The 22,763-nt window shown below is 58.5% G+C and overlaps 1 protein-coding gene across 5 annotated transcripts in view; it reads left to right on the top strand.

Moving 5' to 3' along the window:
- ATP2A3 (ATPase sarcoplasmic/endoplasmic reticulum Ca2+ transporting 3) overlaps positions 1-21,053 on the top strand; it is a 34,476-nt gene extending 13,423 nt beyond the window's left edge. Inside the window, exons 8-22 of one of the 5 annotated variants that reach the window (XM_005597674.4) lie at positions 884-1,348; positions 2,985-3,073; positions 3,243-3,345; positions 4,881-5,012; positions 5,404-5,529; positions 6,469-6,687; positions 6,802-7,137; positions 8,871-9,091; positions 9,996-10,198; positions 10,810-10,895; positions 14,845-14,978; positions 15,870-15,987; positions 16,515-16,632; positions 16,986-17,058; positions 19,617-21,053. In XM_005597674.4, coding sequence (XP_005597731.3) covers positions 884-1,348; positions 2,985-3,073; positions 3,243-3,345; positions 4,881-5,012; positions 5,404-5,529; positions 6,469-6,687; positions 6,802-7,137; positions 8,871-9,091; positions 9,996-10,198; positions 10,810-10,895; positions 14,845-14,978; positions 15,870-15,987; positions 16,515-16,632; positions 16,986-17,058; positions 19,617-19,677 — 2,484 coding nt within the window. In that variant the 3' untranslated portion in view covers positions 19,678-21,053. Of the gene's footprint in view, positions 1-883; positions 1,349-2,984; positions 3,074-3,242; positions 3,346-4,880; positions 5,013-5,403; positions 5,530-6,468; positions 6,688-6,801; positions 7,138-8,870; positions 9,092-9,995; positions 10,199-10,809; positions 10,896-14,655; positions 14,979-15,869; positions 15,988-16,514; positions 16,633-16,985; positions 17,059-19,613 lie in introns of those variants that run through there. The other 4 variants (XM_005597673.4, XR_011423061.1, XM_003362438.5 and 1 more) reach the window with 4 other exon arrangements.
- Positions 21,054-22,763: the final 1,710 nt, after the last annotated feature.

Here is a 22,763-nt window from a genome sequence, read left to right as displayed (position 1 = left end):
CCTGAAGCTGAGCACGGAGGCCACAAGGACAGGTCAGGCCAGTTGGCAGTGGCCCAGAGCACCAAGTTATAAGGGGCTGGAAGACCTCCTGGAAGGGAACAGAAACGGAGACAGTAAGGAGGGCGCCCTGTGTGCTCAGGCATCCGCGGCTGGACTGAGAAGCTTTCTGAGGAGGATGCTCTGGCCAGCTGCAGGTCGCTTGCCTAGCTGAGGGGCCTGCAAGTGGGCGGCAGGAGCTGCATGGCGCAGGGCAGAAGAGGAGAAGCTGGGGCTGCCACCGGCACCCACCTCCTCTCCAGCCCAGGCACGGGGCACCTGTCTGCAGGGGTATTAGCCTTCTCGGAGCAGCCGTGTCTTGGGCCTCTGTTGGACCATTTCACAGAAGAGGACATGGAGCCTCAAGGCTGGCCGGCCCCTCCACCAGGACTTAGGGATTTTCCCGGGGCTGTGGGAATGGATGGACTTAAGCTCAAGTGTTCTGGATTCTTCAGTAAATATTTACGGACTGTGTACCTGGGATCACAGGCAGCCACGCAGGAGTGTTGGTTGTTTATGACTCGCATTTTAATGGGTTGGTGCTGTGCTGTGCTGGTTGATCATATCGTCCGTATTGGCCTGGTGCCTCCTCTGTGCCAGGCCCCATGCTAGGCACTGGGGATATGGTGCTGGACCAAGTCCCTGACTTTACGCAGCTGACACTGTCCTGGGGATGAGAGCAATAACCCAGCACTCCATAGCTGCATAAGTCTGGGAGCACTAAGTAACACGGAGAAAAAGAAAGCCGAGTAGGGGGTTAAGAGCCCTACCCAGGCCTGAAGGAGTCAGGGGTCCTGGGCCCCAGCCGGGGTGCTAAGCAGCCCTTCCCTGTCCCTCCCTCGGCCAGGGCACCAACATTGCATCGGGCAAGGCGTTGGGCGTGGTAGTGGCCACGGGCCTGCACACGGAACTGGGTAAGATCCGGAGCCAGATGGCAGCGGTGGAGCCGGAGCGGACGCCCCTGCAGAACAAGCTGGATGAGTTTGGGCGGCAGCTGTCCCGTGCCATCTCCGTGATCTGCGTGGCTGTGTGGGTCATCAACATCGGCCACTTTGCTGACCCGGCCCATGGTGGCTCCTGGCTCCGTGGTGCCGTCTACTACTTCAAGATTGCCGTGGCCCTGGCTGTGGCTGCCATCCCCGAGGGCCTCCCAGCTGTCATCACTACATGCCTGGCACTGGGCACCCGGCGGATGGCACGCAAGAACGCCATTGTGCGGAGTCTGCCCTCTGTGGAGACCCTGGGCTGTACCTCGGTCATCTGCTCCGACAAGACGGGCACGCTCACCACCAATCAGATGTCTGTGTGTCGGGTGAGTGGCCACGGCCAGCTTGAGGTTCCACTGGTGTTGCTGTGTGATGCTCAGCAGGTTAGGCGTCGTCTCTGGGCTGGGGATGGAGGAGAGAACCTGTGGGCCACCTCATGGTGGGGAGCAGATTCAGGTTTTCATGGGACAGAGCAGCAAAGACTGGCTGGACATGTGTCACTAGGACCCTTGTGTCACTGTAGGGCCCCGGTAGGTCACTGCTCATTTATGAACCTCGGTTTCCTCATCTGAAGTTCGGGTGTGCAAGCCCTTCCATAAAGGACATGGGAGAGGGTCAAGTACAGCCTTGGCATCTGAGGGAGCTGGGCCTGGTCAAGGTGCTGTCCTGCTTCACCATGACTCTGCAGTCGATGCCTGTCACCAGATATGCCGGCTCCAGTGACCTGGGAAGGGCCAGAGCAGGAATTATTCATTCCCTGGCACCCGATCCCAGATCCCGGGCGTGCTGCCCAAATGCCGCAGGGATTCTGGCTGAGATTCCAGCAGGCCCATGGGGCAGAGGGATGGGTGGGGAGATGGTGAAGCTTGTGGGTTTCCCACCCCTCCCGGGCTCCCCCGTCACTCTTCTCCGTGTTCCCATCATCTGCCCTCTGGCCCTTAGAAACCCAGGCTCTGTATCTAAGACCTTGAAGACCCACAGAAGCCCATCCAAGGCTGCCACAGGGGAGGGGGCAGTGGCATGCTTTGCTGCCTGCAGCCCCTGACCTGCTAAACGTTGCAAATATTCAACTTCATTTGAATGGAGTAATCCTTGACTGAAAAGAAGATTGGGAAAACACAGTGTAGGGAAGCTGTAGAGAGGCCTTCCACGCTGGATGATGGGCTGAGAAACTGGGCTTCTCAGGGGTTGTGCTGGCTGGAGGGCTTCCCCCAGGGCAGGTAGGAGAGCACAAAGGAAGGGCCATTTATGGAGCCGCGGCCAGGTGCTGGGCTGACCATCGGCTTGGGAGTGTGCAGCAAGGCAGTTTCCAGGAAGCAAGAACTGTCTCCCTGGCAGAGCTGGCAGACAGACCAGGAAACGGGCTACCCTGGGAGGGGTGAGCCTCCTGTCCCTGAGGTACACAGGTGGGGGCCGCGTGACCCAGCAGGCCCTGCGGGCAGGAGGGCACTCTCTGGGGACACCTTTGAGCAGGAGGGGTGTGTGCCTCAGAGCAGGGTGTGGGTTTCATCCCTTGGGGACCAGGAATTCATCCCCTTGGAGGGAAAGGAGGGGCAGCTGGACTCTGGTCCCACTTTCTCCCCATATTACCAGTGGAGAAACTGAGGCTCAGGTGCTCAGCTAGAGATCACACAAGGAGATGGTTAAGGACCCAGGCTTCCCACCCCAGTTCAGGGCTCTGTCAAGCTGGGAGCTGCCCCAGGACATTGAAGAATCTGCCGTAAACTCCTCAGGGGTCCAGAGCAAATGGACAAGCCCGAGCTGGACACACCTGGGCAGAGCAGAGGCCCGCCTCAGCCTGGACTCTGTACTCACACAGCACCGCTCAGACCCTGGGGGAGGGGAGGCCGGGGGCTCCTCTGCGGGCCCACAGGACCCCACCCTGGGGTCAGGCTTTATCAGACTGGCTGCCCGGGAGGAGGGAGGCGCGGCCCCGCCTGAGCGTGCCCATGCGCTCCCCAGATGTTCGTGGTAGCCGAGGCCGAAGCGGGCTCCTGCCGTTTGCACGAGTTCACCATCTCGGGTACCACGTACGCCCCTGAGGGCGAAGTGTGAGTGCTGGGCGCAGGGGCGCGGGTGGGCGGGGCTCCCTGGTGGGCGGGGCTGCCCGGACGGCTCTGAGCGTTGTCGGTGGACCAGACTTCCTGGGGGCGGGACAAGAGGCTGGGTTCCTCCCAGGGGTGGGGTCAAGGCCCCTGAATTTGCCGCCGGGTCTTGCAGGAGGCAGGCGGAGCAGCGTGTGCGCTGTGGACAGTTCGACGGGCTGGTGGAGCTGGCGACCATCTGTGCCCTGTGCAACGACTCGGCGCTGGACTACAACGAGGTGGGCCCCGACTCCTTTTCCTTGCGTCCCTTTGCAGTATCCTGGGTATCCAGGCGCCCAGGACAGACCCTTCTCTCAGAGTCTCATGGCTCCCAGGTTGACCGTCCTTGCCCCATTGGGGTGCCACATTCCAGGAGAACTGCCACCCCCGCACACCCTCCCCTGCCACTCCTTCCTCACACTGGCTTCGGAACCCTGCCCGGGGCTCTTGGGCTGTGGGGGACTGTAATGTAAAGGGCTGAAGGGCCGGGGGTGCCTGGGGGAAGAGATTTGGGGCGCAGGTCTAGGGGTCTGTTTAAAGGAGAAGGCACAGCCTAGAAAAGGCTCACAGATCATAAGCACCTGATGTGAGGTAGCCACTGAGTGCCCTTCCCTGTGGCTGGAGCAGTGGAATGGAGCGTGCTGGAAGATGCTTCTGCCCGAGAGGAAGGACTTGGCCAGGTCAAGTCAGGTCCCATGCCAAGCTGAGGGCAGTAGATAGCCCCTAAAGGGTTTTGAGCAGAGGAGAGACGTGGTCAGATTTGCATTTACGAAAGATCACCCAGGCTTCTGTGTGGAGGACAGGACAGACAGGGCAAGCCTGGAGCCAGAGAGCCCTGTGTGGTCATCCGGGTTAAGTCCTGGCTGGAGCCCCAGGGAGAGGGGAGAAGGCATGGGTTGAAGAGAGATTTGGGAGCCGAAATCCTGGGACTTGGTGACTGGTTAGGTGAAAGAGAAGGAGACGGTTAGGGTAGCTGCTGTCCTGGCTGGGACTGTCCCTGGAGTGGCAAATATAGGAAGAGGGGAGGTGGCCTGAGGGTACCCAAGGTAAAAAGTGTAACAGGCAGCAATTGGACATGTGGGCTTGGAGCCCATGAGACAGGTCGCAGCTAGGCTGGGCACGGGCAGTGGTGAGCATGTGAGACGTGGTAGAGGCATGGGTCTGTGAGCCTCAGGGAGAGAAGGTGGGAGGGAAAGACCAGGGCCCAGACAGCACGGTTTAGAAAGAGGAATCTGGGGGCCGGCCCGGTGGCGCGGCGGTTTAGTGCGCACGTTCTGCTTCGGCAGCCCCGGGGTTCGTGAGTTCGGCTCCTAGAAGCAGACATGGCACTGCTTGGTAAGCCATGCTGTGGCAGGCGTCCCACATATAAAGTAGAGGAAGATGGGCACGTATGTTAGCTCAGGGCCAGTCTTCCTCTGCAAAAAGAGGAGGATTGACAGCAGATGTTAGCTCAGGGCTAATCTTCCTCAAAGAAAAAAAAAAGAAAGAAAGAGGAATCTGGTGAAGGAGGCTGATGCGGAGCAGGCAGAGAACGAGGCGGAGGACAGGGAGAGTGTGTGGCCATCGATGTCAGGGGAAAAGGGAGGGTCGGATCGGAAGGTGAGCATCAGTACCAGACACTGCTCAGACCCCAGGTCAGCTGGGCTGGTGCAAAGGCAGTTACAGGTAACTCCGGCAAAGGGAGCCCAGGGGGCAGGGAGTGAGTGGGAGGCGAGGCTGGGGGGCCCGTGGGGGCTGCCCTGCCCCTCATTCCCTGTACCTTGGGCCCCACCAGGCCAAGGGTGTGTATGAGAAGGTGGGAGAGGCCACGGAGACAGCCCTGACTTGCCTGGTGGAGAAGATGAACGTGTTCGACACCGACCTGCAGGCCCTGTCGCGGGTGGAGCGAGCCAGCGCCTGCAACATGGTGAGCAGGCCGGGGGGCTCAGGCCACAGGCCACGCGGCTGGGGCTCCTGGGGCATCCAGAGAAGGGAGAGAGGAGAAGGAAGCCCTGGGAAGCTTCTGGGGAGAGGAAGGCTGTCAGACTCTAGTTAGACCTGGCTAGGGAGAAAAGAAAGGAAAAGGCCGAGTGTGGGCAAGGACTGGAGCTGGGGAGGGCACAGCATGGTCAGGAAATAGCAACTTGGCATTTCTGGGGCAGGAGAGGGAGATGCAGGCCTTGAATGCCAGGGTCAGAGGAGGACAGACATTGTCCCACAGGGAGCAAGCAACACTTCCCGGGCCTGAGCAGCTGGGGAGAAGGCAGCGGGAGTGGCTGGCTCTGCCCCGCCCTCCCTAACCCACCTGGGCCCTGCAGGTCATCAAGCAGTTGATGCGGAAGGAGTTCACCTTGGAGTTCTCCCGAGACCGGAAGTCCATGTCGGTGTACTGCACACCCACCCGCCCTGGCCTGGCGGCCGAGGGCAGCAAGATGTTCGTGAAGGTGGGGCCTGCCTGACCGGCCTGGGACGCATGCACTCCTGGGGTCCCTGGGGCACCTGCAGCCGGAGACGGCAGCTGTGGGAGGTGTGAGACTAAGGGAGGGGTGCGGCCCACTGTGAAAGCGATGAATCCAGAGCGAGGGTGGGCAGCCTGCCGTGGAGAACTGGGAGCAGGCTCCAGGCTTGGGGGAGGTAAAGCCAGGGCCAGCCACCGAGGCCTGCCCCTCACCGTGGTCCCAGCTCTGGGCTGAGAGGCACCTTGGGGTCCCCCATGTTCCTCCGTGGGCCTCGGTCTCCCCATCTGAGCGTCAGGGTCAGGCTGGAAGGTCTCAGAAGCCCTTTTGCCTCTGAGGAGGGGTGGGGGGGTGTCGGGGTGGTTGGTGCCCATCTTTGGTGCTTTCTGTTTTGGAAACCGAGTCCCAGGGAGGGAAGGAACCAGCTCCCGTCCAGACCTGCCCACAGCACCGCCTGTCGCTGCTTTTGAACCTGAAGTAGGAGTCACAGACCTAACTTCACCCCACAGTGGAGGTTTTAGCCCCTTTGGAAATGAAAAGGCTTGAGGGTCAACCTGTCACCGCCAAGCCCACCCTCCCAGAGCCACACCCACCATACCCTCAGCATGGCTGTATTTCTGGTCCGGGCAGAGCTCAGCCTGCCTACCACTGCTGAGCGCCCTACAGAATTGGGATCCTGGTAGCACCAGGCTGGTGTGGGGAGGGTGCCACCTCATGGGTGGCTGTGATCTGCCCCCTGTTCCCTTTGGGTTTTCTCACAGTGGGACCCACTTGGTTCCCACTCTGGGCTTTCCAAGAATGGATTCTGGCATTCATTGTGTGTCCCCTTGGGTGGCCTTTCCCTGTGTCTCAGTTTTCTCCATTGGGCAGGAGGGTGGGGAGGAGTGCTGACTGATAGACTTCCCTCCCCTCTCCCCCACGCTGCAGGGGGCCCCTGAGAGTGTGATCGAGCGCTGCAGATCAGTCCGCGTGGGGAGCCACACAGTGCCCCTGAACGCCACCTCTAGGGAGCAGATCCTGGCCAAGATCCGCGACTGGGGCTCAGGCTCGGACACGCTGCGCTGCCTGGCGCTGGCCACCCGAGATGCACCCCCAAGGAAGGAGGACATGCAGCTGGACGACTGCAGCAAGTTTGTGGAGTACGAGGTGGGTGCTGGGGCAGGGCGCCAGGGCTGGGAGCCGGGGGTCTACCTGCAGCGGCTGGGCAGGTAGCCGGTTGAGGATGGGCCCGGCCCCACCTGTACCTGCCCCCTCCTACAGACGGACCTGACTTTCGTGGGCTGCGTGGGCATGCTGGACCCTCCGAGGCCCGAGGTGGCTGCCTGCATCACACGCTGCTACCGGGCGGGCATCCGTGTGGTCATGATCACAGGGGACAACAAAGGCACAGCTGTGGCCATCTGTCGCCGGCTTGGCATCTTCGAGGAGACGGAGGACGTGACGGGCAAGGCCTTCACGGGCCGCGAATTTGATGACCTCAGCCCGGAGCAGCAACGCCACGCCTGCCGCACGGCCCGCTGCTTCGCCCGTGTGGAACCTGCACACAAGTCCCGAATCGTGGAGAACCTCCAGTCCTTTAACGAGATCACTGCCATGGTGAGGCCACAGGACGGGAGGCTGGGTGAGGAGTTGGCTGGGGGGCACTTGCCACAGGGCTTGGAAAGACCAACCCGTGCACCCTGCCTCCGCTTCATTCTTATTTTTTCCAATATTTTATTACAAAAAATTTTAAACACAGAATCTGAGATAATTTTATAGTGAACGCCTGTATGTCCACCATGTGGATTCTCCAGGAACATTTTGTTATATTTGCTTTATCGCATGCCTTTCCATCTGTCCATCCTTAATCCACCTTTTCTTAAATGCACTTCAGAGTGCCTTGCAGACGTCAGTACACTTCACCCTCACATACTTTAGGATGCATACGCCAGAGAGCAGTATTTGTGGTTCTGTTTTTACTCTTTGAGGTAAAACTTGCTTGTCATGAAACGCACAAGTCTGAAGCGTACCATTCAGTTGATGAGTTTTGATAAACGCACATGCCTATGTCAGGCAAGCCCTTGGTGAGATAGAGGACGTCACCATCAACCCGTGAAGTTCCCTCCTGCCGCTGCCTCCCCAGCAGGCCCCTCTCCCCCAGCAGGCAACCGCCCATCCTATTGTTTTTCACTGTGGATTGGTTTTGCCTGTCCTAGATTTTCCTGTGAATGGAATCATAGAGCATCTACTCTTTTGTGTCTGGTTTCTTTCTTCTGAGATTTATCCCTGTCGTTGCAGTATCAGTAGATGGTTGTGTTTTTATTGTTAAGTAGCAATCCCCTGTGTGACTATACCACAGTTTGTTTATTTGTTCACTTTTGGATGGACATTTGGTTTGGGCTCAGTTTTTGTTCTGTGTCATTCTTGATGATCTGATCCTTGACCTTGACCTCACCTTTGTCCTGGCCTCTGTTGCTCTCCAGTCCTTTACCTTGAACTTAATCCTGACCTGTGGCCCAGCCTTGACCTGGATGCTGAGCTAGGCACCAACCTTGACCTGACTACAACTGTAACCTGGTGTTTGACCTTATTTTTGACCTTCTGTCGGCATGATCCCTGACCTTGATCTTGACTATCTTAATCTGATTCTTTACTTTGAGCTCAACCTAATATGGGTCCAGTCTTGACTTGGACTCTGACCTGATCCTTGACGTTGACCTTGACCCCCCCAACCGAATACTTTATGTTGACCTCAACTTTGAGCTGGCCTCCAATCTTCACTTTGACTGCAACTCCAGCCTCAACTGTGACGTCACTCCTGATGTGGACCATAACCTTGACTCAGCCTCTGCCTTTGACTTAACTTCTACCTTAATCTAATTTTTTAATCTTTAGCCTGAGTCCAGTCTTGACCCTGACCTTCGCCTTGACCCCAACCTTCACCTTGACTACAACACCTAAGTGGTGCTTGACCTGGGCCACAACCTTGACCTTGTCCCTGATTTGACCTTAACTTTTCCCTAACCTCAATTTCGTCTTCTACTCCACATCCAACCTGAATTCCATCCCCGCCCTCATCGTTGGCCCAGCCTCATCCCCGTCCCCCACTCACCGTCTTCTCTGACCTTAGGCTTGATCTTCTCCCCAACTTTGTCCTTGTCTGCACTCCTTACCTTCTCCTTAGCCTCGTCCCCAGCCACTTCTAAGCTCTTGACCTCTCCATTTGTTCTGTCCAGCTGTCTGCTTCGGGGACATCCCCTGAGCGTGGGGATGGGCTGAGTTGAGGGGGTCAGGGAGGGGAGGTAGATGGGAAATTTCTCAGGTGTGATCCTACCTAATCTGGCCCCCAGACTGGGGATGGGGTGAACGATGCCCCGGCTCTGAAGAAAGCAGAGATTGGCATTGCTATGGGCTCCGGCACAGCTGTGGCCAAGTCAGCGGCAGAGATGGTGTTGTCAGACGACAACTTTGCCTCCATCGTGGCTGCGGTGGAGGAGGGCCGGGCCATCTACAGCAACATGAAGCAATTCATCCGCTACCTTATCTCCTCCAACGTCGGCGAGGTCGTGTGGTGAGGCCCTGCGTTCCCTCCTCCCAGCCCTCTGGACCAGCTCTGCATCCCTGAGACGGGGGAAATGCGTGTTCCTGGGATGGGGCTGCAGGGATGGCAGGACACAGACCCTGCCCTGGCTCGAGCCTCCCAGGGTCCTGATTCATGGCGGGCAGGGGCAGGGACACCTCATCATTCTCCAGGGGCCCTGGTGCACCCCAGTCCCCAAGGAGGTGACTGAAAAGTCCCCTACATCCCTCCAGCCATAACGTTCTTCCCACTTTCAGAGTCACGCCAGATGGGAAAACTCTCCCCACCTTTGGACAGTGATGTGTTCGTGTGTACACCTGGTGTGCATGCCTGAATGAGAGGTGTATGTACACGTGTGCGTGTGTGCTCTTGTGCATTTTTGGGCATGGACACAAGTGCAGAGGATTTGTGCCAGTGTGTGATCGTGTACACACTTAGCTTCACATGTGAGAGGTGCCTGTGGGGATGGGGAGCACCTGTTTGCCTGGACACCTGTGAGTCCTGCATCTCTGCTCGTTGGAGCAAGCGTGTCAGTGTCTGCTTGTGTTGGGGGATTGTGTGGCCTGTGCTAGGTTTTTGCACATGCCTGTGAACAAATGTGTGTATGCTTGGGCACGCACTGTCCCCATGTGTGTGTGCATGCCCTAAAGAGGAGCTGTGTCCTAACAGGAGAGGCCTGAATTTAGTGCAGATGTGTCCGGCTCCAGAGGTGGGACTGGGGGCGACAGGAGTGGCCAAGTGGGAGGCAGAGCCATGTACACAGACCTCTCACTCCTGCACACACATCAGAACTAGCAGAGCGAGGCGGGGCTGCTGTGGAGACCCCGACTTGGGGTGCAAGTAGGAGCTGGACCCTCCGTTTTCTGGGGGCTAGAGCCCATAACTCTGGTTCCAGCATCTTCCTCACGGCAATTCTGGGCCTGCCCGAAGCCCTGATCCCTGTGCAGCTGCTCTGGGTGAACCTGGTGACGGATGGCCTACCCGCCACGGCCCTGGGCTTCAACCCCCCAGACCTGGATATCATGGAGAAGCAGCCCCGGAACCCTCGCGAGGCCCTCATCAGTGGCTGGCTCTTCTTTCGATATCTGGCTATTGGAGGTGAGTGGAGGGCCCCAGCCCTCAGTGGGGTTCCAGGAGCTTCCTAAGACCTTTCTATCAGTTAGGCTTGCCAACTGCAGATGGTGTGACTCAGCCTGGCTTATGCCAAAAGAAACTGTGTGGGCTCATGTAACTGAAAAGGCTAGCGCATGCCTCAGGCATGGCTGGATCCAGGACTCAGACAGTATCATTGGCATATTTTGGCTCTGCTTCAGCTCCATTCTTAGGCAAGTGCCCCTTGGGGTGGCAGAATGGCTGCTGCAGCTCTAGCCCTTATGGTCACTCCATTATAACCCCAAATTCAGCAGAAGAGAGAGCCTCTTATCATACTACTCCCTCAGTAGTATGATAAAAGTCTCAGGCCTTTTCTTGGCCTAAATGGGGTCACCTGTTTATCTCCTAGCCAATCACTGTTGCCAGAGGTTGGCAATCAGCATCTGCCACGTCAGTGTGCACCACTAGCACCAAGAGCAGGTGCTGCAAACCACATGGCTTGGAGAAGGAGAGGGTGATTCCCTGATGGAAATACAGGGCATTATGAGGAGGGAGAAATGGATGCCAGAAAACCGCAGCTGCCCACATAGCCGGTTTCCCCCTGCTCTTCCCCACAGTGTACGTGGGCCTGGCCACAGTGGCTGCCGCCACCTGGTGGTTCCTGTATGATGCCGAGGGACCTCACGTCACCTTCTACCAGCTGGTGAGCAAGTGGCGGCCGGGGAGCCTGTTAGAGTTATTTCTGAGGTAGAACTCAGCCCGGGTTGTTGCTGGCGTTCCAGCGGAAAGGGGTGTAGAGCCCTGAGGTTGGCCAGCACTGTCCCTCCCCACCCCCACACACACATACAGACATCCACCACGAAGGGGCCAGGCACCAAAGCCATGGGAGACCTAGAGATGGCAGCCCAGCCCCCGGGCCAGGAAGCAGCTACTTCCCTCTCCCGGTCATTAGTTAGGGGCGACCAAAGGGCATAACTGCCCAGGAGTACCTTTCTTGGGAAACCCCCGAACATTGAGGGCTCGGAGATATGAGCCCCTAAATGACGGGACTTCGGGCAGAGGGTCGAACTGAGGAGATCAAGAGTGAGGGAGGGGGCTGGCCCCAGTGGCCTAGGGGTTGAGTTCAGCATGCTCCCCTTTGGCAGCCCGGGTTCACTTCCCGGGCGCGAACCTACCCCACTTGTCTGTCCATGGCCAGGCTGCGACAATGGCTCACATACAGAACAGAGGAAGATTGGCAACCAATGTTAGCTCAGGGCAAATCTTCTTCAGAAAAGAAGAGTGGAGGGAAGGAGTCTGCCAGGCTCCCTTGCTTCCCATAGCCAACATGTTTTTTGGTGAGGGGACCCACTGACCTCTTGAAGTCACCTGGCTGGCAGGTGCTCACCATGGGGCTGGCCTAGCTCAGCACAGCCCTGGAAGCAAGCCAGGAGACCCGTCAGCTGCTGTCTGTTAGTCTGTCCTTCTTTCTGAGCAGCCAGTGCATCTCCTTTGCTTGAAAGAGTCTTCACGGTGATTCTAGCAAAGCCGGCTCTGGGTTTCTCGTCTAAAGCCGAGAGCTGCAGAGATGCGGAATTTTCTTCCTCTGGGTGTGCCTGCCTCAAGGGAGGGACCCTGGCCTCCTGCCCATCCACCGGAGCGTCAGGGGAGTAGATCAAGCGGCTTCTCCCTGCACAGTCCTCCCCACCCTGAGGGTGGCATAAGGGCTCTTTCCGGGGTTCTGCAGGGTCACACCTAGGTTGAGGCAGCGCAGGGACCCTTTCCTGGCACCTCCCAGCCCTCCAGTCCAAGAGGCTCTCCCTTCTGGCTGCAGTGCAGAGCATGGTCCCAGGCTCTCATGCCAGAGGCTGGTGTTCCCAGCCCTCGGCAGAGGTCAGGTCCCAGCCTCGGACCCCTCTGCTCAGTTAGCTGCTGTGGGAGCAGTGGAGTGCAGAGTGGGGATGTGCTCATCACCCAGCTGCTGCCTCCTTCCAGGCGTCGCTCCGTACCATCCCTTATACTGTGGACCCTGAATCTCCAAAGGACCCCCCCCAAGCAACCAGACATTTTTTCTGAGCAAAGTCCCATATATCCAGCTGGATACCTCCTCTGGGATGTCCCACAGGCGCACTGCACCCACCAAGTCCAGAATCTATCAGCTTTCCCTCAAACAGCCCGTCTCCTCCATCCTCTCTGGAGTCCACTGCCTGCCTGGTCACCCAAGCCAGGCACCTCGGGTCATGCGAGACACACACCCCACGCCCACTACCCTTCAGCCCCCAGTCCCCTTGGTGCCACCTTCTCAACTGTCCTTGGGTCATTCCCTTCCTCATTTATCCACTTGATCACGAAATGGGTATTAGGCACCGACTGTGTGCCAGGCACAAATTACTAGGGCCGTGAGAGTGACTGAGCAGGTGGTCTCTGCAAAGAGCTTACAGACTGGTAGGGGAGAGAGCCATGGAAATGGGCAGTCGCATTTCAAGGTGAGAGGTGCTTCTGCAGAGAAACGGCAGGTGGCTCTGGGACTCGCAGGTGGTCAAGGTTAGACCTGAGGTAGAACTTTCAACTCCGGTTGGAATTTCAGGAGAGGAGCCCAGAGCCCTATGATTCCTGGAGGAAGCTGCCAAAGGGCAGAGAGTGGTTATGAGCGCAGAGCATGGACCTGGGATCCAGGCTGCCTGGGTTCACTCTCTAGTTCCACCACACACTAGCTGTGTGACTTTGGACAAGCTACTTAACCTCTCTGTTGGTTTCCTCATCTGTAAAATGGATCATAACAGTCCCTACCTCCGAGGGCTATGGAGAGGATTAACTGAGTCAATACTTGTTAAGTGTTTAGACCAACACCTGCCACATAGCAAGAGCTACTAAGTGTTAATTAAGTGAAAGAAACCCAGAGGGGGCCTTGCAGGATAAGGTAAATAAGAACCAGCAAGGGAGGCAAAAAGGAGGGAGTAGGCAGAGTAGCGGCTTCACTCAAAGAAACAGGCCCCCACCCCTCTAGGGCTCCTGATGAACCCTTGAGAGAGAAGTCCCAGCCCTGAACGTCTTCTGATAAACGATGCGGGAGGTTGTACTGTGACCCACGACCTGGGGCATAATGTGTTTGTGGCAGGTGCTCACTGGCAAAACCCAGGAGGTCTGACCTGGGCTGGGCGTTTATCTGTTGGAACTTCTTGATATGATTCTGTTCACATTGTCTTCCCCGTGCACGTGCATGAAAATCTAAGCATGCACATGCTCGAGTGGGAGGTGTGTGCACTGTGTGTGTGTGTGTGTGGGTGTCTGTGCGTGCGTGTACGTGTACACTTAGGCTGTTAAGATCTGGGAGGTGGGGACTCATGGTGATAGCACAGACAGGAGCATTTGGTCCCCTTGGTCATGGGTGGGTTCAAGTTTAGGACGTTTTCTCTGCTCTGTGCTCAGCGCCAAATAAAAACGTGACTTGCCGCAAATACTGGAGCTTGGTTTTTGGAGAAAATCCCACTGTTGATTTAAATGAGATGAGATTCTCCATTTCTTTGTTAAACTAAGGAATCTAGCCAAGCCATAGTCTTCTAGCGTTTTTCATCCTGCGTGAGAGAGAAGAGGAGAGTGCCAGCGGCCCCTTCTGGCTGACAGTCTCCTTACTGGCATTCACGCGGTGTGGGAAAACAAAGATGTTTTTACTGGACAGGAGGTCAGACAGCCTGTCATTTTATAGGTTTCTCTTTGAGGGTTATTTTCAAAGCACGTGGCCCCAGTTTCTAAACCCTTAGCTTAAGAGATCTCTGTGTTCTTACCTTAAAAGATGCGACTCCAGAGGACAGATTTGTATTATTGGAGAACGGAGCTGTTTAATGGTTATGAGCGTTGATACGCCTCCCCATGATGTGGAAGAGAGCAAGACGGAAGCTCTCACACATGTCCTCAGTTCAGCATCTTATCAGAGCAGGTTCTGTGGGCAAGGTTTATGCGCAGGAAGAAAACTGTCCCCTGGGGCTGCTGGGGCGAGGGCCACTTCCTTTCTCGAGCCCTGAGAGCTCCTTGTGAGTTATGAAGAAGCTGTGTAGCAAGCCTGCAGCTGGCAATTTGTTAGTCCGTGTCGGAGGTGTAAAGCAGGGCTGGGCGAGCTCGATTCCAGTGCGGAAATGGAGGGAGGTGTGAATGGGGTCTTCTTGATTAATAGTGGGTGGGGCATGTGTAGCCTCCATTTTCTCCCCACTGCAGGTGAATTCTCTTCAAGTGTCATTTTGCTGATTGGTTTTCATATGCGTTTCCTTATTCAGGGGTCTTGGTTAATCACCACCACTCCCCTGCCCCTGCGATACTCAGGGCCCCCCATGCACCTTCAGGGTAAAGCCTGGACCTGCCCCTGGTCCCAGGGTCCCATGCCGTCCTCCCCAGCCTAATGCCAGCTGCTCTCCCTGTGTCCCTCCCTACCGTTGCTCCAGAACAGTCTGCCCACTGATGCACATGCTTCTCTCCCTGGCCCCGTGCAGCCCCTCTGCCCACATCCTGGGTGAGCACCCTTCCTGGACCCTCCCTGTGGCAGCGCTTGGCCTGCTGGTTGTGCTGAGTCCTCAGATGTGGGCTGAGGGCGGAGTGAGGCTTCCCTCTTCCCACGCACCGGCCCCGCCCCTGACCACTGTTCTCCCCGACCCCACCCGACCCGGCTGTGGTGCCCTCAGAGGAACTTCCTGAAGTGCTCCGAGGACAACCCTCTCTTTGCCAACATTGACTGCGAGGTCTTCGACTCACGCTTCCCCACAACCATGGCCTTGTCTGTGCTGGTGACCATTGAAATGTGCAATGCTCTCAACAGGTGGGCTGGGCAAGAGGGGCCTGGAGCTGGGGTGAGGGGTGGGGGCTGAGGGTCAGGCAGGGCCCAGAATTGGGATCAGAGGGTCCAGGATTGTGGGCTGAGGGGCAGAGGGCCCTGGATCGGGGTCCGAGGGGCAGAGGGCCCTGGATCGGGGTCCAAGGGGCAGAGGGCCCTGGATTGGGGTCCGAGGGGCAGAGGTGTCCAGGATTGGGGTCCGAGGGGCAGAGGGCCCTGGACTGGGGTCCGAGGGGCAGAGGGCCCTGGATTGGGGTCCGAGGGGCAGAGGCCCCAGGATTGGGGTCCGAGGGGCAGAGGGCCCAGGATTGGGGTCCGAGGGGCAGAGGGCCCTGGATTGGGGTCGGAGGGGCAGAGGGCCCTGGATTGGGGTCCGAGGGGCAGAGGGCCCTGGATTGGGGTCCGAGGGGCAGAGGGTCCAGGATTGGGGTCCGAGGGGCAGAGGGCCCTGGATTGGGGTCCGAGGGGCAGAGGGCCCTGGATTGGGGTCCGAGGGGCAGAGGGCCCTGGATTGGGGTCCGAGGGGCAGAGGGTCCAGAAGAAGGTTTTGAGAGGCCTTGGGGGACAGAATTGGGATCAGGAGACAAAGGGGCCAAGATTGGGGTCTGAGGAAATAGAAGGGCCAGGAATTGGGTCTGAGGGGCAGAGAAATGGGGTCCAAGCCCTAGGAGAGGCTCCTGGGGGCTGAGCAGAAAGTAGTGACACACCCATCCGGGCTGCACTGGCCTCCCAGAAGGGCTCAAGTGCTTAGGCCCAATTAAGGAAATGCTGAGGCTCGGGCCGCCCCTTGCACCTCCACGTCGGCAGATGGGTGGGTGCCTACAGCAGGGCCTGCCTGCATCCTGGCCCGAGGTGAGTGCCCTGTGCCCTTGGCAGCGTCTCAGAGAACCAGTCGCTGCTGCGGATGCCGCCCTGGCTGAACCCCTGGCTGCTGGCGGCCGTGGCCATGTCCATGGCACTGCACTTCCTCATCCTGCTGGTGCCGCCCCTGCCTGTGAGTTGCCGTGCCACCCACTCCCCTGCGCTGGCTCCTGGGGTGACAGTGTCCATATCCTCTGACTTAAGGCCCTGGGCTGGTCACTGGCCCTTCTGGGCCCCTTTGCGATGGAAACTACCTGGAGGACTGGGGGAGGGGAGGTCTGAAGGTGCTCAGTGCCTGCAGCCAGTGCTCAGACCCGGGCCAGCCACCGTCCTCCAGGTGTGTCCCCTCTTTCGAGAGCGCCCAGACTGGAGGAAAGAAGAGGTGGAGAGTCTCCCAAGGCTGGGGCCGGAGGAAAGACTGTGCTCTTTCCCGGTGTGGAAGCCCTCCCGTTTCCCAACAGGACCAATGGGATTTGGTCCTGTGAGTGAGGGCCGGGAGGGCACTTCAGGCAGAGCAAACAGGTGGACAGAGATCTGGAGGTGGGACCTCGAGGGGCATCCTGGACGTGCTCATGCAGCACTTGCTGTGGCTGGGCATGTGAAGCGGGCAGATTGGAGGGCACTGGCCAGTCCTTCCTTTAACGAGTCCGCCCCCTCCAGCTCATTTTCCAGGTGACCCCACTGAGTGGGCGCCAGTGGGTGGTGGTGCTCCAGATATCTCTCCCTGTCATCCTGCTGGACGAGGCCCTCAAGTACCTGTCCCGGAACCACGCGGATGGTGAGTGCGAGGCCCCACCCCCGACCGCCTCCCCGCCTGCCTCTGCTCTGGACCGCCCCCCCCCCCCCCCCCCCCCCCGGGGCCATGCAGGCTTCAGCCTCAGAGGGAGGGGTTCTTGGATCGCCCAGTGGAGGACACGAAGGGGTTCTGGCAGCCGTGACACATGGTGCCTGCAGGGTCTTGTGCTGCAGGGGTCAGGGCCCCAGGCTCACTGGGCAGCCAGCGGGAGCACTGCATCGGGCCACGCCACCTCGCTCTCCTCACTTGCCACCAGCCCTGCATGGCCAGGCCCGCTGTGCTCTTCTCTGGCCCTTGGCCTTTGACTTCTCTGAATCCGGCCTGTCTTTATCCAGGCATTCTCAGGACAGTCTCCCAGGCATGGAGTGGGCAGCAGCTGACCACCTCCTGGACCCCAGACCACACCGGGTTGGCCTCTTTGGTGTCACCTTGTGGATGGGTGGAAGCAGGGTTCTCTGTTTCTGAGTTCACATCTCTGAGTCTGCCTTAACCCAGGAGCGGGGGACAGAATGGCAGGAGTTGGGGGTAGGGGGCAGCGTGTAGAGCAGGCTGGGGCCTGGCATCCTTCTGCCTGCCTCTGCCGGGCAGTGCTCAGCGGGTGGGCGACTGAACCTCCCCAGACCAAGGGAGGCAGCATCATTCTCAGTTCTCATGGCACAGCTGCCAAGAGAGGGAGGAAGCTGGGGCAAGAGACTCGCGGTCCCTGGGAGTTTGATGGAGGCAGTTGCCCCGTGGCCAGGCGCTATGACTGGGGTTAGGCCCAGCAATGGCTGAGGCCTGCACTGGAGTGGCTGGGTCCTAGAGGGCCACCTCTGGCAGGAATGTGTCCTGGCCCCAAGGGAGGGTGCCTGGGGGGGGGGGTGCTATAAATAGATCACGTGCCTGTCATTCCACAGGGCCCAAGGCAATCAATTGAACCCCATCTCCCACACTGGCCAGCCCTCCAGGGCACGGCAAATATTTCTTCTTATTAAAAGGCCAGAAAAAGTTGGCCTTCTCTCTCTGGAGAAGCTGGCCCACCACAGGTCTGTCCAGAGGGTGACTAGACACATGTGGGGGGGCTCACCCGAGTGTGGAAGTGGGTGCTCAGCCACAGCAGGGCCCCTTGGAGCCTGTGGGTGGGGTAGGGGGGAGCTGGACCAGACATTCTGTCTCCTGCGTGGTTCTTTCTGGTCCACCCTCTGTGGACACTCCAGGGAGGTGAAGAGGGGGAAATGGGTCTGTCGCCTAGAACTCCATCTGTGAGAGCCAAGGCATCCCCAGCTCCAGCTGGAATATAGGGGTAGTCTGCTAGAAGATCCACTGGCCAGCCGCGGCCACGGTAACTCACCTGCAAAGCCAGGCCTCCTGGGGACGTGGCCACTGGGCCAGCTTCTCTGTCATCCTCAAGCGTCTTCCTCAGCAACCGTAACTGCCAAGGGGTTCAACACATTTTCTTGAGAAAATGTAAAAGTGAGACAATTTCTCAGCCAACGGGGAAAAGCCTGTCTTGGCCACTGTCCAGCACTGGCTGCTGGACGGTAGAGGATTCCAGGCCCGGGTAGAGGGAGCAGACCCCTAGCAGAGCTGGAGTTGGGGGTGGTCTCTAGGAGAGGTGGGGTTTGAGCTGAGGTTGAAAGAGAAGGGTGGAACCTGGTGGAGAGGGGCTGGGTGAGCATGGCCTGGCATCTCTAGGGGGACTGGGGCTGGGAATGCAGGGGAGAGAGGTGAGGCCGGAACATGGCAAGGGCCTCGAAGGCCAAGGTAAGGACCCTGGACATTCTCCTCAGGGCAGTGGGAGCCACAGAAGGGTGGAAGTGTAGGAGGGGCTGGTGCCCATGGAGGACAGACAGGAGGGGGTGAGAATAAAGGCAGGGAGGCTGGGGAGCCGTGTTGAGCTGCTCTGGGGGGCAGACACTGAGTCCAAGCCCAGGGTGAGCTGGTCCTGGGCAACGCCTCCACCTCCACCTCCACCGTTGACCTGAGATGTTGACCATGGTCCCGGAGAGGTTTGGCTTGAAAAGTGGTGCCCTGCTGTCAGGAGCAGCTGTGGGGCCCACAGGATGGACTCAGGCTGGGCCTCTGTGGCCACATCTGAGAGGTGGGGTGGAGTGTGCCCGCTGGAAGCCCAGACGGCTCTGCTCCGTGTAGCTGCAGTCCCTCGGGCCTCCTAAAGCCAGACGGGGCGTTATGTTCCCAAGCCAGCCTAGTGGCCTTTTAGGGAAGTTCTCCTGAGGCCCGATGCTCATGGCTCCCCCATGATTTACAAGGGATGTGTCCTGGGGAGAAATGTGGATGCTGGGTCAGCCCCAGGGAGGTGGGGGGCCTCCTGGCTCTCCCCAGGTGTGGCTGAGCAGCTGTCAAGCAGAGGCCTGTGGGCTGGGCTAAGGGGAGGGGAGGCCTGGAGAGGCTGAGTGGGGACAGATCTGGGAGGGCCCAGGATATGAGGCGGGCTTGGAGTTTATGCTGAGGGCAGCGGGGAACCATCAAACGGTGTGATGACCTGGGTGTGTAATGTGATGCCAGGAGTAGTAAGGTGATGGTGAGGTCAGATGGGGCTGAGAGCAGAGTTGAGAGGCCTTGAGGCCTCGGCAGAGAAGGCAGTGGAGGAAGAGATGAGCTTGAGAGATGTAGGTGGTGAAATCAGCAGGCCTGAGTTTATGGGATGGGCGAGGAGTCAAGGACACCCCAGCTTCTGGACCTTGTGATGGTGAGCGGTGGTTCCCCAAACTGAAACCCAAGAGAAGAACATGCATTGGGGTGGGCTGGGGGCATTGGTGGGACATGTGGAGTGAAGGAGGCCTGGAAGACATCCAGAGGAATGTGTCCAGGTGGCAGCTGGGTACCTGGGGCTGAGGAGATGCAGTGGGGCTGGGGGCTGACTGAGTGATGCCGCAGGAGAGTGGGGCTGTCCTAGAAGAAATGGAGGATGGAAGGGACCAGAAGGGACACACATCTTAACATCCTCTCGGTTTTTGTTCTAGAAGAAAAGGACCAGAAGTGAGTGCTGGAAGCAGAGTGGAGTCTCCCGTGTGTACCTCAGACTGATGGTGCCCAGCGTTCCCCCCCACTCCCCGCGCCACCACCATGCTCGCCCGCTTGCTCACGGGGCCCTGCTGAGGCCGGAACAACCACCTCCAGGCCCAGGCCTGGGGTCTCTGTCCTTGCCGTCATCTGCCTGGGGGCTCTGTAGTTTGTGTCTCTGAGACTCTCCTGGGGAGTTCGCCCCTGAAGCTCCAGCCCAGGAGCTGCAGCTGGAAGGGGCCTGCCCAGAAGCCAGAGCTAGCCGCAGACCCAGAGAGGCAGAGCCCTCCACCCCCAGATCCACAAGCACATTCTGGAACCTCCTCCCCCTTGCTGGGAGACTGGGCATTTTCTTGGTGACCAGTGCCTCTGCACTGACGGAGGACTCCTGGGGGCCACTGTGACCTCTCCTTTAGTGCCTGATCTGTGGCCTGGTTGGCCAGGGATAGTGGGAGAAACATCTGGGCCCAGCTGTGCACAGCAAGGTCAGGCAGCCCCCGCACTCTGCTCTGCTTCCACAAAGTCGGCTCATGAGGGCTTGAGCTTGTTTCTGTTTATATGTGCAGGGAGTTGAAGGGTCAGAGGGGGACAGAGGAGTGGAGGAGGGGGGCTGAGCATGGACCCCCTTCCTGGGAGACAGCCAGCCTGCCTGCCTCAGATCGGTGCACTCCCAAACTCAGGTTTCTCTGTCCTAAGCACACAAGACATGCTATCCCAGTGTTGCTTGCTCTGCCAAGCAGGGACCGGATGTACCCAAACATCCTTGGGTCTCTGACCACTGTGGCCTCCCACCCTGACCCAGTGCGCAGCCATCTCGCGGTCTGCACAGGGGGGTGATTCTGAGTCCCCTGGACTCTTGGCCTAACTCTTTGCCCCCAGTCCCATACACTTGTGAGCCAAAAGGATGCCACGAAGAACGGCCAGTTACCCAAGGGCACTTCCTCTCCCTCCCTCCTTGCTGGAGGAACTCATGTCCACGTGGATCATGTCAGATCATAGGAAAGAGCATTTGCTGGACAGAAATAACTCAGCTTTTGCCCCTTTGGCAAGAACTAACTAGGCATAGAAGAAAACTGAGTAAATGACTGTGTCCTCGGCCTCCTAGCCAGTGTATAAAGTGATTATATGTAAATCAAGACTCATGTCCCCATCCAGGTCCCCAGAATCTTGCAGACAGATGGGCTTCACTTTCTGTGGCCCCTTCCCCCACCCACTCCCCTCTCGCACAGGTTCTAGGGGGCCTGTGCGAGGAGCAGAGTTGGGGAGGGCACCCCTCGTGCCCACAGAGATTCTCTGCTGCTTTTCTGCTGGGGGAAGGGAGGTCTCGGCGGTGGCAGGGTCCTGTTCCCACCTGCTGACGTGCAGTTTGGTAGAGAAATAAAGGTTGAATGTCTGGGGCAGCGGAGGACCATCAGTGTCTGCTTTCCTGGAGAGTGGTCCCACCCTCTGCCCACTTGGTGTCTGCCTGGGCCCCACCATCGGCACCCACCCCCATCCCGGGAAACATGAGCAAAGGCGGGGCTCCCGCATCACCAGCCAGGGGTCATGGTCTTCCTCTGAGACAAGGCTGAGGAGAGGTGCTGATTCAGAGGGACAGCACTCGACAGTTTGTGAATGTGTTCAAAGCCTGTTATGCATATTACAGTTCACATGTCACCATTGAGGAAACAGGCTGGGAGGGGTTCCTGACTTGGCCTGGGGCAGGGCGGGTCCTAGAGCCTGAATGTCAGGGGCCCCTTGCACCCACAGAGGGGCCCATAGCCCTGGTTGTTCTGTGGCTCCTGTGTCTCCCTGAGGTTTCTCTCTTGCTCCTGTCTCTCCCCTCCTCAAACCCCAGGATACCATCCACCTCTTGTCCTTCCAGGCCCAGCTCAAATGCACGTCCTGAGGCTTCCCTCAGCTCACCTTGTCCAGGGGCCTTTGCGACACTGCCAAGATGAATTCCTGACTTGCCCAGGTGGCCCTGCCCTCTGGGAGCCAGGGCTCTGGGGATGGAATAGCCACGTCCCCCTATCTCATTTCCTTTGAAGGGAAGACCTGCTCATGAGGCTCCTCTATCTAATCCTCTCCCCAGCTGCCCTGGGAAGGGGACTCAGGCCTGCCCACAGGGCCAGAGCCAGGGACCAACCACATAATTTGTGGGGTTCAGTGCAAAATGAAAATGTTGAGCTCTTTGTTCAAAAGTTAAGAATTTCTTAACAGTGACAGCAGAGCGCTAAACCAAGTGCAGGGCCTCGGAGCGCAGGGCCCTGTGCAGTCGGCAGGTCACACATGCATGAAGCCAGTCGTGACCAGAGGAGACAGGACCGACTCTTAGGAGCTCCCAGGTTTTATTTGGGGAGGGGCGTCAGGTTTGGGCACACAGCTCACCGTGGGAGCCAGGGATGGGCAGAGGGATGTCCCTTCTACAAGGTCCAGCTATAAGAGCTGTCACATCACAGAACCTTTTCCTGCCCCTCATCTCCCAGGGTCCTCAACCAGCTCCAGGAGACGGGACAGGCAGGGGTTAGGGCTCCAGTTTACAGATGAAGGGCCTGAAGCCCTCTGAGAGTCTGACCGTCTAGCTGGCCTCCTGGTGGGCAGGCAGGGTGTGGCACTAAGTTGGGCCTGGGGGCTTGAGTAGGAGGTCACCGGGCTCCAGTGCTCCCAGCAGCCCCTGGGGCTCATGGCCAGGCCTGTTTGGCCTCCACCCCTACCCGGGCCTGCCCAAGTCCAGCCTTGTCCGGCCCACAGCATGGGGCCCTACAGGCCAAGATGGGGCTGCCAAGGTAAACAGCGGTTTCCTACCTCACGGCCGCTCGCCCTGGAGGGAATTCCGGGGCAAGCCCGGCACACTTCTCACCGGCTAGGGGATGGCGGCTGCCAAAATGCTCACAGCCTCCCCTGTCCCCTCCAGAGGCCAGGCCTATGCTCCCCATGCTGCACTCCTCACAGGGGTAGGAGGGATCCTGTTGGGGCTGCACTGGGAGACATGGAGGAGTAAAAACAGAAAATGAAGACATACGTCCACACAGACCTGAACCTCAGTGTCCGTAGCAGCTATATCCATTGTAGCCCCAAAATGAAAGCAGCCCAAATGTCCATCCGCAGGGGAAGGATGAACAAGCTGT

The sequence above is a fragment of the Equus caballus genome, chromosome 11 (assembly GCF_041296265.1).
Source record: "Equus caballus isolate H_3958 breed thoroughbred chromosome 11, TB-T2T, whole genome shotgun sequence".
NCBI lineage: Eukaryota > Metazoa > Chordata > Mammalia > Perissodactyla > Equidae > Equus > Equus caballus.
This window is presented reverse-complemented; position numbering and strand designations above follow the sequence as displayed.